At 33.5% G+C, this 13,687-nt stretch overlaps 1 protein-coding gene and 1 long non-coding RNA gene across 3 annotated transcripts; one reads left to right on the top strand and one right to left on the bottom strand.

Annotated features, from left to right (window-relative positions):
* Positions 1-4,753: 4,753 nt before the first annotated feature.
* LOC104879459 (uncharacterized) lies at positions 4,754-9,244 on the top strand. Of its 2 annotated transcripts, none has more exons than XM_019220125.2 (2): positions 4,754-4,905; positions 6,749-9,244. In XM_019220125.2, the coding sequence occupies exon 2, from the start codon at positions 7,225-7,227 to the stop codon at positions 8,971-8,973; it is 1,749 nt and encodes a 582-aa protein (XP_019075670.1). In that variant the 5' UTR covers positions 4,754-4,905; positions 6,749-7,224; the 3' UTR covers positions 8,974-9,244. The 2 variants fall into 2 exon arrangements, with proteins under 2 accessions (XP_019075670.1, XP_019075669.1); XM_019220124.2 differs by having other exon boundaries at positions 4,754-4,909.
* A 35-nt stretch (positions 9,245-9,279) lies between these two features.
* Positions 9,280-11,849, bottom strand: LOC109122669 (uncharacterized). Its single transcript, XR_002030129.2, has 2 exons — positions 11,730-11,849; positions 9,280-10,936 (listed from the first exon to the last, which is right to left on the bottom strand). It is a non-coding gene; the product is annotated as an uncharacterized LOC109122669 (long non-coding RNA).
* Between the last annotated feature and the right edge of the window lie 1,838 nt (positions 11,850-13,687).

Below are 13,687 nucleotides of genomic sequence, written 5' to 3'. Positions count from 1 at the left end.
ACAACAAAAGCAATATCAGGGCGTGTACATACTTGAGCATACATAAGGCTGCCCACCACAGATGAATAAGGAATGGTCTTCATTTCCTCTCTTTCATCATCATTTTGAGGACACTGAGCCTTTGAAAATTTATCACCCTTCACAATTGGCGTTTTAGTAGATTTACAGTTGTGCATATTGAACCTCTTCAATATCTTTTCAATATAGGCTCTTTGAGACAATTTAAGCATTCCATTAACCCTATCACGAAGAATCTTTATGCCCAAGACATAAGAAGCCTCACCAAGATCCTTCATGTCAAAATGGGTTGACAACATGTGCTTTGTCTCAATCAACAAGTCAGGATCATTTGATGCGAGTAGTATATCTTCAACATATAAAACAAGAAATATGTTACTACTCCCACTGACCCTCAAATATATGCATCTATCAACTGTATTTTCTTTAAAGCCATTTTGGGTGATAATACTATCAAACTTCAAATACCACTAGATCTCTCATCAACAGAGCTCACATCTTCAAAATATACAACCCTGTCTAACTCAATGATCCTGGTGGTATGAGATGGACAATAAAATCTGGAACCCCTTGATCCAATGCAATAACCAACAAAGAAACCACTGATGGTTTTAGGATCAAGTTTCTTTGACTGTGGGTTATAGGGCCTAACCTCAGCCTTACATCCCCAAACATGGAAATGGTAAAGGCTGGGTTTCTTTCCTGACCATAGCTCATAAGGTGTCTTAGGCACAGACTTACTGGGCACTTGATTCAAAAAATATGCCGCAGTCCTTAAGGCTTCACCCCACAGAAATTCTAGTAAGGAGGAATTGGACAACATGCACCTCACCATCTCTAACCAATCTCTCTAATAATTGCCTAGAAATATAACCTAGGCGTTTGTGCCACAATATGGAAGAACTCAAATTTTCTTGGCTTATCAACTCTCAAAGCCCAGTCCAAAATGTGCATAGTCATATGCACATTGAAAGACTCAAAACATTCCTCAAAATTATTCCAGTAAGAGGTTTGATGGCAGACAATTGCAGAGTAATACCAGGATTGCTAGTAGTTGGAAAATAGCAAAATTCAACAGTATGCATGTTATTACAATATCATGCATTTGCTAATTTCCATAATTTCTCAATTTAGCAATAGCTTGGAATTTTGAAAATTCCACGGCGGTAAGGACAACCAATTAAATATCACAACCAAGATGCACTAATTTTATTACCGAAAGGGCAAAGAAAATTAGTACGGTTCATAATATAAAATTAATTTCCTTCACCAATCCAAGCATCCTACCAAATATTATAATCATCGATAGGACAATCACAATACCCGTATGGACCTTAGTTATCACAATAATAAAACAATCAAAAGAGGGAGATAAAATATCTCAACAAAGACAATTTGACACATATAGGATCACGATAGGCAACCACACATATGTTCACTATTGTCATGAATAAAATTCAAAATATCTCAATTTTCACAATTTGACACACTTGGAATTGCGATAGGCAATCACACAAGTGTGCTTCATTGCCTCAATAAATTGAAATATTTAACAAAATTGACATAGGACAACATTATTGATATAAGGAAAAATTATACCATAAAGAACAATAATAATAATAATTGTCCCAATAAAGTCAAAATTAACAAAATGCATAATAATTCTAGCATATGCACAATCATTCCAATAATACCAAGGCAACAAACAAAAAAAAAAATTTTGGTTTTTTTTTTTTTTTTTTTTTTTTTTATGACGTCATGATGACGTCATCACGTCACTATTCATCTCCTTCTCCAGCTGAACACGGCCTGGTGCAGGAGAAAAAAAAATTTTCCTTTTTCGGCCAAAATTTTGGGCATTTTCCGACAAAAAACGCTTAGATTTCCATCCTCAAACATCAAACCTTCAATCTAATCCCAAAATTTGCACAAAAATCGCATAATAGGAAGAACCAAAGCAAGCCCTAATTCTCGAAATCCCACCAAACAAGCTCCAAAAATCAAATAAAATGATGGGTTTTGCTCCAAACAATATTCTCTACAAGTTTCCAACAACAATCGGGCTTGAAAACAGAGAATCAACATCAAACGAGAAATAAAAATCCAAAAAAAATGGCTTCCACCACAGGAAACGGGAAACCTAAAAATTAACCCAAAATTGCAGCTCAAATGTCATCCATGTTGGCTCTGATACCAATTGAAGAAAATTTAAACAGCATAGGATCACATGTTGACATTTAAGCATGCATTGAACGGCAAAAAACGGAAACGCTCACCTTGGTTAATTCCGTGAAAAGCCATTTCTTGCTTTTTTCTGGTATTCAGGAAGCTCCTCCAGTGCTTGATGGTGCGAGAATTACGGGTTAATGAGCTCTTCCCTTCTACACCCGGATTCAGTCCAAAACGAGAGTGCGTGCTCTCTTTCAGCAAAGGAGGAAGGAGCAAACGGCCAACCAGCAAGAGAGAGCCCTTCCTTTTCTTTTATATATATATATATATATATATATATATATATATATATATATATATATATATATAAATATATATATTCATATATATATATCACACATTATTTGGACCACCACTTGACTTAATGGGCCAGTCAAGTGAATTAGGGTGAGCCCATAAAAAATCAAGCAACAATATGTGTCCAGTCCCATTATGGACCACAATGCAAAAATAAATAACACTGATTTATGACATTATTAAATTGATTATGTAAGTCCACACATAAAAATTCCAACAGGAGCTTCATTGAAAACAGAAGAAAAAGAATGCATTTGATTCATAATTGATGTGGGAGAGGGGATCATGCAATATCACAGGATATTCGTTTCCCATCAACTCCAAAAGAAAAAGGAAAAGAATTCCATTAGAGGTTGTTCAAAAGGTACTTTTCCATTAGCATAAAAAAAAAAGCATTTCTTAAGACCATGTGGACGTTGAAATCCCCAACATGGATAAGCTTTCATTTGATTGGTGGAAGAGGTACATAATGGGAATTGAGGATAAGCTTTCATTTCATTGTTGGAATATGATAGGACCAGATCCGGGCATCATGGAATTGAAGATAAGCTTTCAATCACTTATGAATATGATAATTGAGGATGATGGAATATGATAGGATAGAATATATAATATTAAAATTAAAATATATTTTAAAGTGATTTAAGTAATTCAGAACAAGTCACTCTCACTCTAACCTCATCCACATCTCATTTAATTATATTTATTTTCATCAATGTTAAATAAATAAATAAATAAACAAGGCCGCTACTTGCTATTATTTATATTTATTTTCATCTATGTCTAATAAATAAATAAATAAGATGGGGCGAGTGTAAAAAATTTCCATACTAGCCCCATCTTGTATAATTTTTAAAAATGTTTTCATTTTTTTATTTTAAAAAATTTTAAATTTTCATTAAAAGTAAATATAGTTTATAAATAAATAAATATTATCCAAAAATGTGCTCATGAAGAAATTGCTTAGATGTACATAATGGGAATTGAGGATAAGCTTTCATTTCATTGGTGGAATATGATAGAACCAGATCCGGCATGATGGAATTGAAGATAAGTTTTCAATCAATTATGGATATGATAATTGAGGATAAACTTTTGATTGATGGAATATGATAGGATAAAATATATAATATTAAAATTGAAATATATTTTAAAGTGATTTAAGTAAGGGAGAATTATGTTTTAGGGGTAGATGGAGGCATAAATTAATAAAAGGTTCATATAACTCTTCAAATTGAGTTGAAGGATATAAAATAGTAATGGACAAATATACCCTTCAAAAACACATATAAAATTAAGTTAAATAAAATTTTTTTTTCAAAAATACTTAATTAAATAAAAGTAGTTTTCAAAAATATAAAATTAAATAATTTTTTTTTTCAAAAATATTAAATTAAATAAAAGTATTTAAAAAATATTAAATTAAATATTTTTTTAAAATATTAAATTAAATAAAATTATTTTTCAAAAATATTAAATTAAATAAAAGTATTTTTTAAAAATATTAAATTACATAAAAGTATTTTTTTTAAAATATTAAATTAAATAACAAATATTTTTTAAAAATATTAAATTAAATAAAAGTATTTTAAAAAAATATTAAATTAAATAAAAATATTTTTCAAAAATATTTTTTTTTCTCAAAATCAATCAAGGGCATTTTTGGAAATGCTGAAGGATAATATCCTTCAACTCAATTTCCATACTTTCATTGGGTTTTGGTCTTAATTTGAAGAATTATATGGACTTTTTGTTAATTTGGGGCTCATCTACCCCCAAAACATAATTCTCCCTTTTTAAGTAATTCAGAACAAGTCACTCTCACTCCAACCTCATCCACATCTCATTTAATTATATTTATTTTCATCAACGTTAAATAAATAAATAAACAAGGCCGCTACTTGCTATTATTTATATTTATTTTCATCTATGTCTAATAAATAAATAAGATGGGGTGAGTGTAAGAAATTTCCATACTAGCCCCATCTTGTATAATTTTTAAAGATGTTTTCATTTTTTTATTTTAAAAAATTTTAAATTTTCATTAAAAGTAAATATAGTTTATAAATAAATAAATATTATAAATATTTATAATTTATTTTAAACCAAAATGAGAGGGACAGGACGTTCTCCACAAAACTCCAGACCCGCGCTGATTAAAGTGATGACAGAGACTGAATCTGCAATTTTAAACCAATTAGTGAGTCTCACTAAGATGCCACACCAAAAAAATAAATAATTGAGGGAGGGAAGACTTCACTCGCGAAGACTTCACCCACTATTTCTGCTTGCACTCTTGACCTCCCATGACACTTTCTACTGTCTCTCTCCCTCACATCACATTCACAGACTCGGAGAAAAGTGGGTATGTTTTGTTTGGCCTTGATTATTGTCAATTTTTAATCTCAATTACATGCAAATTTGTTTCGGTTTGATCCTTGTTAGTTAGCCCATATGAATACTAATGAGTTTGAGGTTGTTATTTGTAAGTTTGTGGAATTCTGAATGAGTTTGGGTGTTGGGTTGAGCTCCGTTTGGTTGCTGAGAAACTCATTATTCTATGTAGCTGTAATGTCATGTAGTTGTGCCGGTGTCTATTTACCAGGCAAGCAAGTTGGAATCTGGTTTGTAGTGAAGTAATTAGTTTCCTTCATTATTTGAAAATCGAAATCAAAAGTGCATTTTGTTTTACTATTTGAAATCAGAAACACCCTCTGAAAAAAATCACTCCCCATTTCCAAAAATGTGCTCATGGAAGAAATTGCTTAGATGTGCTAATCACTGTGTTGAAAGCAAGGGAGGAAGCAAAATTTGAATTTTTTACTTAATGAATTATTAATAGTGTGATACCATTCTTAGAGGGAAAAAAAGTTTGTAGTAGTGTATAGTTTCTCTTAATCATGTAGACACACATTGCATCTAAAGCAAACACTATCCACATGAAGAGGAGCAATTCCCTCCAAATGCAATGCTTCTCTACATGTGATCCCTAACCTCGATCTTAGTGTGGAACTTTTCTACATGTGATCCCTATGCTTCTCTACATGTGATCCCTAACCTCGATCTTAGTGTGTAACTTTTTCTATCCACCCTGCAATCTCATGGAACAATGAGGTTGTTGTGTTCATGGATGAAAATTTCCATAAATTTCAACATTTGCAGATTAATCGATGAAGTAGGGAAAATATCTCAAATTGTGAGCTCCAATGTGGGTTACGGAAATCCCCTAATTTTCTATCTACATGGGGGCTCGAACACCTTACCCATCAATGGGCAAGTTCACCTCTTAATATATATATTAAAAGAATATTTTAAAGAATAAATTAATTATAATTATTTTATAATTATATGAATTTTTTTTAATTAATTATCAAAAATATAAATATTATCATGATAATTTTCTTCATAATGTTTTTATTATTATTAATATATTAATTAAATATTAAAAAATTATACATAAATCATCATTTATTTTATATCATTTAATACAATTGAATTAAATGTATCATAATTTTAATATTAAATATATTTTAAAATTAGACATATTATAATAAAATATAATAATATTATTATTGGATAATATTTTATGTAATTTAATAATGAATGAGCACTTATAAAATTTATATTTTTTATCAATGCATATAATATTATTATCAAATATGTTAAATTATATCATATATATATATATAATTATTCAACAAAATAGCTTTACAATGGCTGTTATACTTCTAATTACATTTCTATAATTTTTTCTTATATTTTCATGAGTTTTGTTGAATTTTAGGTTTATTGAAATTTTTTCCAAAATATCCGTCGATATATCCATAAAATCAAAGTACTGATATATCCGTAATTACCGATATTTTCATCATTGATTGTGTTTATATGGGAATTATTGTGACATCCCTCATTTAAAATCATAAGAGTTTATTGGGTTTAGAATGGATAATATCTATATTGTATATGGATCATATTATGATATAACTCACTTTAAAACTGTAAAGGTCCATTGGGCGCCTATAACAAGTAATATGTACAAGAAAGGAGTATGGTACTATTGTATGATTGAGATGTGTCAAAAGGTTTAGGTTTTGAGCATGCTGAATTCTGTTCCTCATCGATCGATTCAACTCTGTCATTTCTAATGATCAATTGACATTCAGATCTTCTGTATTAATCTGATAATTTCTTTTTATATTTTCAGGTATTAGCTGCATGACCATCATGAATAGGAGAATTGTCCAGGAAATTTTGCCCGTAATTGTGATAGGATTTCTTAATGACTGGCTACTCCGTGTATTCATTTTAGTCAGCCTCTTCTCACAAATAGAGCTCCTCCTCCTGGGCAACAGGAGAAAATATACACCAGGAAACTGGCTTAGATCCATCATTTGGCAAGCTTACACAACCAAAGATGCGATAATTGATATTTCTATTGGCGTACTCTTCACGTGCCAAGGAGCTAGTGAAGATAACTCATCACAACAAAACGACATGATAAAGGCATTTTGGCTAGCATTTCTGCTACTGCACCTTGGAGGCCCGGACACCATCACAGCCTATTCTTTGGAAGACAATGAATTATGGAGAAGACACTTGATTCAGCTATTCCTGAAGTCTCTGTGAGCATCGAGCATCTTTTTAAGGTCCTGGAAGAGCACACCACTCAATATTATAACCATGCCAATGTTTGTGACAGGACAGATCAAGTACGGGGAGAAAACTTGGTTTCTAAGGTCCGGAAGCTACGATCATTTTAGAAACCCGGACTTGTACCCGTACCCGGACCTGTACCCGTACCCGTACCCGGACCCGGTCCCGGTCCCGGTCCCGGTCCCGTACACGTGCACGTGCACGTACCCGTACCCGTACCCGACTAGGGGCTGTGCTTGTGCCACATTCATGGCAGGGTGTAATGGGCTTTGTTGTGCCGCATTCATGGCAGAGTATGATGGGGTCAGTTATGCCGCATTCATGACAGAGTGTGATTGCAAGAAAGCTGAGGGATATTGTGTTTCATGCCAGCCAGAAAGTGAAAATCCTGAGGTGGTGAATATACCTTCGCCAGACCCCAGAAATGAAAGTATCCTAGTTGCAGCCCCTTTGCAAAAGGCTTTTGAATTCTTCCCCAAGTTCAAGCGTTTATTTACAGATGTCGTCCTTGAGCCGACAGATCTTGAACAAAGCAAGTCCTTCTTCAATAATATATCTTGGAAACAAGCTTTCGAAGCGATTGAGATTGAGCTTGGGTTCATTTATGACATCTTCTATACCAAGCCAATGAAGGTTTATGATGAATGGGGTTTGGTACGCCGTTTCATCTGTCTATTTTCAGAAATCTCAACATTCATCGGCTTCATGATAATTGACAAGCATGAGTACTCAACTACTGACGTGATTATAACATGGTTGTTGCTGGTTGGAGCAATTGTTCAGGAGATTTATTCTATTATTCTACTGTGTTCCTCTGACTGGACCATGAATTGGTTGAACAAGCAAGGAAAAACACGAGTGACTCGGATCTGCAAAGCCATATCGAGTTGCCGACTACCTTATCTCTTCCCTGCAAACAAGAGATGGTCTGATTCCATGGCACGGTACAATCTAATAAGTTACAGCCTCAAAAATTTGCCTATCAAGTTCAGTGAGGTCTGGAAGTTCTTTTGCATTCCTCGGATGTTGGATGAATGTTCTTCTAAGAATTCAGATGTCCCCAAATATTTGAAAATTTTGATCTTTGAACAGCTTCAGAAGAAATCAAAGCATACCCCAGGCATTAAGGAAGCCAAGGAATTATGTGCTGACAGAGGAAAACGGACACTAGAAGAGATGAAATGTTTCTCTACATTACATTGGAGCATTGAGGGAGAATTCGATAAGTGCATTCTCGTCTGGCACCTAGCAACTGATCTCTGCTACGATACTGATCTAAACAAAAAATCAAGCCCTGCCAAGAACTCAAACCGTGAAGCAAGCAAGCTGCTATCAGATTATATGGTGTATCTTCTGGTCAAGCACCCTGTTATGTTGCCTGATGGAATTGGACAAATCCGATTTCAAGACAGCTGTGCTAAGGCCACGGAGATTTTTAAGTGTGTAAAAGATAGAATCCAAGCTTGTGAAAGGTTACTTCTTCAAGTGAACACTGAAATTCCACCATTGAAAGCGAAAGGAGATGGAAGCAAGTCAGTGTTACTCGATGCCTGTAGGCTGGCCAAGTCTTTGCAATCTCTGGAGTCAGAAAAATGGAACAACGAAAAGAAATGGGAGATGATGAGTCATGTGTGGGTAGAGATGCTATGTTATGCTGCATGTCACTGTCCACGGAATAAACATGCCAAGGAGCTAACGCAAGGTGGAGAGCTGCTCACTCATGTCTGGCTTCTCATGGCTCATTTTGGTATTACTGAACATGTATGCCAGGATTAGGCTGGTTGTGAATTAGGAATGCTGATGACAAAGAGGTTGGGTGGATTTTCTCCATTTCCATGGAAATTCCTTTTTTCTCAAAAATGGTTTTCAATCCTTTCATGCAAAGGAGTTTCAATTCAGGTGGTGAGAGTTCCACCATTGTTGCATTTTCTTTAAGTTTCATTTTGAAGGTGGAGTCTTTCACCAGAATTGTTAGTCCCATTTGTGCTTTGTTTTATTTAAGGCACATATGTAGAATATATATATGCACCTCTTCCTTACTGTGTTATATTGTGTGTGGAATCCTAAACATTTTTTCATCCATTTGCATAAAAGTAGTTATACTTAAGGAAGAAAATAAAGGAAATAATTGGCATATGTACAATATATATGCACCTCTTAGGCTTTCTTCCAAGTTACTGATGTGTATTCAATTAGTATGGATTTTTCTTATGAATTTGTCCACAAGCTCTCAGAAATGTCCTGGATCCTAGCATTGATTGCATCCAACTCCATGCCTAGACGAAGCTGAGACCACAATTTGTCAAAGGCTGTGATGACTGTCCTTATAGTTCCCTTCCATTTAAACTGTTTCCTTCTGTTGGTGTAGAACCCAATTACATATGCTGCATAAATAGAAATGTTGCAGAGTTCCTCCATCCATATCATTCCACTTTCATCTAAATTTTCTGATTCTTCATTAACTTAAATTCATCCTGTAACCTTCTGGCCTTCCTTCTCACTTGAGGACGAAAGACAACTGAGCTAAAAGAGCTGTAAGTTTATCTATAACTGGGGAAACCACTGTGATGGCTATGTTCTGTTCCTCTACTGGTTGAGCTGGTATGAAAGCGTAAGAAGCTGGCCCTCTACTTACATCATAGATCTTAGCCTTGATCTGCTCCAGCTTCTTGTGAACTCTACTTCTCCTTCTTGTTGCTGATGATTTCAGTGTCGGGTCATCAATTACATCCTCTATATCATAGGCAATGCCCCTGAACTCCTCTAATTCTGACGGTTCTCTCAATAAAGAATCCAGTTCCAAGTAGATGGAATTGACCTTTTCTTCAAGTCCATTCAAAAGGCCTGATTCTTGAATGACCAGAACAGAGAGCTTCTGTGCCACCCATGAGAGAATGACCTTGGCCATGGATCCTCCATTCTGCCTCCTCTTTTTCCTAAAATGCTGAGGAGAAAGAGGCTTCTACAAGACTCAAATCTTCGGGTTTGGAACTGAAAATTATAGGTTGTACCTAGAGAAAATAACTGGAACTGTAAAATTTATCTTGTAGCTGGAGAGAAAGGGATAGCTTCCTTGACATTTCCCTTAATCCCAGTCACATGTGGAATCTGGAAGCAATACTGATAGAGACGTGTTTTTAAAGATTTGTAGCATACCAGTGAACAAATGTATGGTATGGCCAAAACAAACAAACAAACAATTCACTAAAGTTGCTACCTAGAAAAGCAATTAAGAAGAGGGTCAGGATTTGTTTCATGATCTATAGTAGTTCATTTACAGAATTAATGACATAGCAGTAGGGCTTATGCTTATAGCATACACGAGCCAGTTTAGAAGAAATCATCAAGCAACAGAAATCCACGAGGTTTGAAAAATGCTCTATGGATTCTGAGGTTGTCTCAGATTTATTAGTTGATCCCAAACTCAAAGCTTTATCACTGTCTTTTTTATTAATCCCCACTCCATCTTTTTTCATACACAACAAAATTCTTTGGTCTCAGAGCCATGAAGTTTAGCCTGCAGCAGGGGAGAATAAAGGCCAAAATACAGTTCCCACACTTAATCAAGTTCTGTGAGTGCTCAAAAAATGGCTTAATGGAATCACCATGGCAAGGAGGTGAGGCAAGGCAGAGAGCTGCTGACTCATGTTTGGCTTCTAATGCCCCATTTTGGAATAGCTGAACGTTTCAAGATTTTGCAAGGCCATGCAATGACTGAGGTGGATCTCGATTAGGTACACTGATGAAAATTAGGAGAAAGGCCAATGCCCTAGTCGATAAGTTTGATCAACACAAATCATCTAAACAGCTCTAAGACTACTTCAAATTTATAAATTATATTCACTTTCATAATTTTTTTTTTTTGCCAAAATTTTTAGACCTCTCTTCATTATCTCAATGAAGAAGTAGAACAGAACATTGAAAGACCTACTCACATCCATTGCTTCATTCTCCTCCAATAAAAGCTTAAACAGAACAATGGTGTCCCAGGTGTTGTTCTAAGCAGTGTTTGACATCTCCGAAATTTCTCTTATCGGCCGGCTCCGGCATCATATTCGTCACCGATTATTGGTCGACGGAAATTTCGGTATTTATCGGTATTTTTACCCATTTTGTAGGGAAATTTCCCGATATTTCCTTACCAGTCCAGGCCACGCACAGGATACAAAATCTGTCCAATTCTTTTTTTAAAAAAAAACAAATAAGATGCTATTTGGTAATCTGATCATGATTTGCATGGCAAGGTTGTGTTCTTCAGCCTAGCTCAAAAATCGTGGATTTAGGGTTCGTGAAATTTAAATCCAGTGGCATAAAAGCAAAGAGACCCCTAGAACAGATCCAGAAAACACAGGGAGCAAAAAAAAAGAAAAAAGCAATTTTTTGGTTTTCCTTGGGGATTTAGCATGGATTTTCTCGGAAATCAAACGAGGATGAATTTTCCCGGAAATCAAATGGGGGATGGGTTTTCTTGGGAATCGAATGGGGTTGAAAAGGATAAAATAAAAAAATAAAACCCATGATTAGATTACTACCTGCGGGGATTGAGAGTGGCAGAGGAAAATAGGGCCTTTTTAGGGATTCTCTCGTCTGGAGGGCAACTTCAGACAAGGGCATCTTGATGCCTTGAGAGAAGTGGGTGGCCCGTCTGAGTTTTAGATTTAGTAGAGATAAAAAAGAAAAAGAAAAAAAGAAACAAATCATGAAAACAATTTTCCTCCATATAAATAATTATTAATTATTAATTATCCATCTTAATTTTTATTAAATCAAAACCTTGGGTTCAATCCTGCTGCCATTGGAATATGATACTCTTTGATAATATATATTTAATTTAAATTTGTTAAGATTCATCATTAAAAAAAAAATCTAATTTTAATTATTTTATTTTAAATTACATTTTAATTGATTAATAAAAATATAAAAATCAATATTATAATTTTTTTTAATAAGTCTTTTTTATATTATTTATATGATAGTTAAATATAAAAAATATAAATATTAAAAAAATCATATATTTATCATAATTTATTTCACACTATTAAATGTATTTAAATGTATCACAATTTATCTCATTAATCATATTCTAAAAAATTATTATCACTTCACTTTTAAATTTTTTATATTTATCCTTTTAATTTAGAATGTTTTTATTTTAAAATATTAAACATATAAATTTATTTTTAAAAAACTAAAATATAAATAATAATAATAATAATAAAGTTATAATATTTTATAAATTAAAATTAATTTGATAAGATAAATAATAAATTATATATATAGATATTTTTCTTCTTAATAATATTTATATCAATTACATTTACAAAATAACTTTAAAATGTGAATTCTTATTTATTTTATAATTTTTTTTATAGTTTTTTCAAATATTTTCATGAATCTTAAATAATTTTTACTTTAACGATATTTTTATCAAAATATTCATCAAAATTTCTCCGATATTTTCAATATAATCATAAAATCCAAGTACTGATAAATCTATGTTTACCGATATTTCAAACTTTAGTTTTAAGTAAGATGTAAAGAAAATGGATGCATTTTCAACCTTCCACGAGACTTGATCCTCTAAATCTCTAAATGTTGTGTTCAAAATGAGCTACATCTTTGAACCCATCATGATGAGACCTTGATTGATCTTACCAACTCATTATTCTTCATGAAATAGGACCTCTACTTCACATCCTCATATATACAAGGGCTAAGTAGTAGTTCTATTACCACCAAATCATGATAAATAATTAAAAAAGTGTGATTATCTTTTTATTAAAAAAGACATGAGAAGTCTTGCCACCTTGTCCTGACCAGGCCAGTGCCTAGTTATCTAAAATTCACAGACAAGTATAGTTCAAATGGCATTAGACTGTAAGATTTCACAGCTGGGGACAGTGATATTAGAGGAAACTGCGGTAGGTCATTCTAATACAGATGCAGGGAGCAGCATTACCCCCCAAGTCAGCCATTCTGCATGAGGCTTACTACATTTTTTATGCTTTCGGGCACTTCTTTGCAGATCTGGTTCATTCTTCTTCCAGAATACATCTTGGTGAAAACTTGGTGGGAAGCTTTCACAATTTCTGTGTTTATAGCCTTCTTGATCTTATTCGTTTAAGCTTAGTATGATTGTTCAACAATAGACTTCACAGATGATCAGATTGAATAATTGATCTCAAACTCAAAGCTTATTGCGAGAACCACAATCTTGAAATTATATTATTGTAAGTTCAAAACAAATTTCACCTCAAAAAAGGGTAAGTTTTATATTTATTAGCTGAACCCACACCCCAGAAGCTATGTCTAGTTAACTCGTATCATTTCTGTTAAGCAATCAGAGTAGTGATTAATTGAAATACTAAGCAAAGGAGAACTTGACAACAATGAAGAGTATGACGCTTCTCAACCCTCTTGACTCTGAACCGGGAAAAAAAATTTCTCAAAGCCTAACAAGTGAATATTACTATGAACTTAAAGTAGTGAA

This window comes from Vitis vinifera, chromosome 5 (assembly GCF_030704535.1).
Source record: "Vitis vinifera cultivar Pinot Noir 40024 chromosome 5, ASM3070453v1".
Taxonomy (NCBI): domain Eukaryota; kingdom Viridiplantae; phylum Streptophyta; class Magnoliopsida; order Vitales; family Vitaceae; genus Vitis; species Vitis vinifera.
This window is presented reverse-complemented; position numbering and strand designations above follow the sequence as displayed.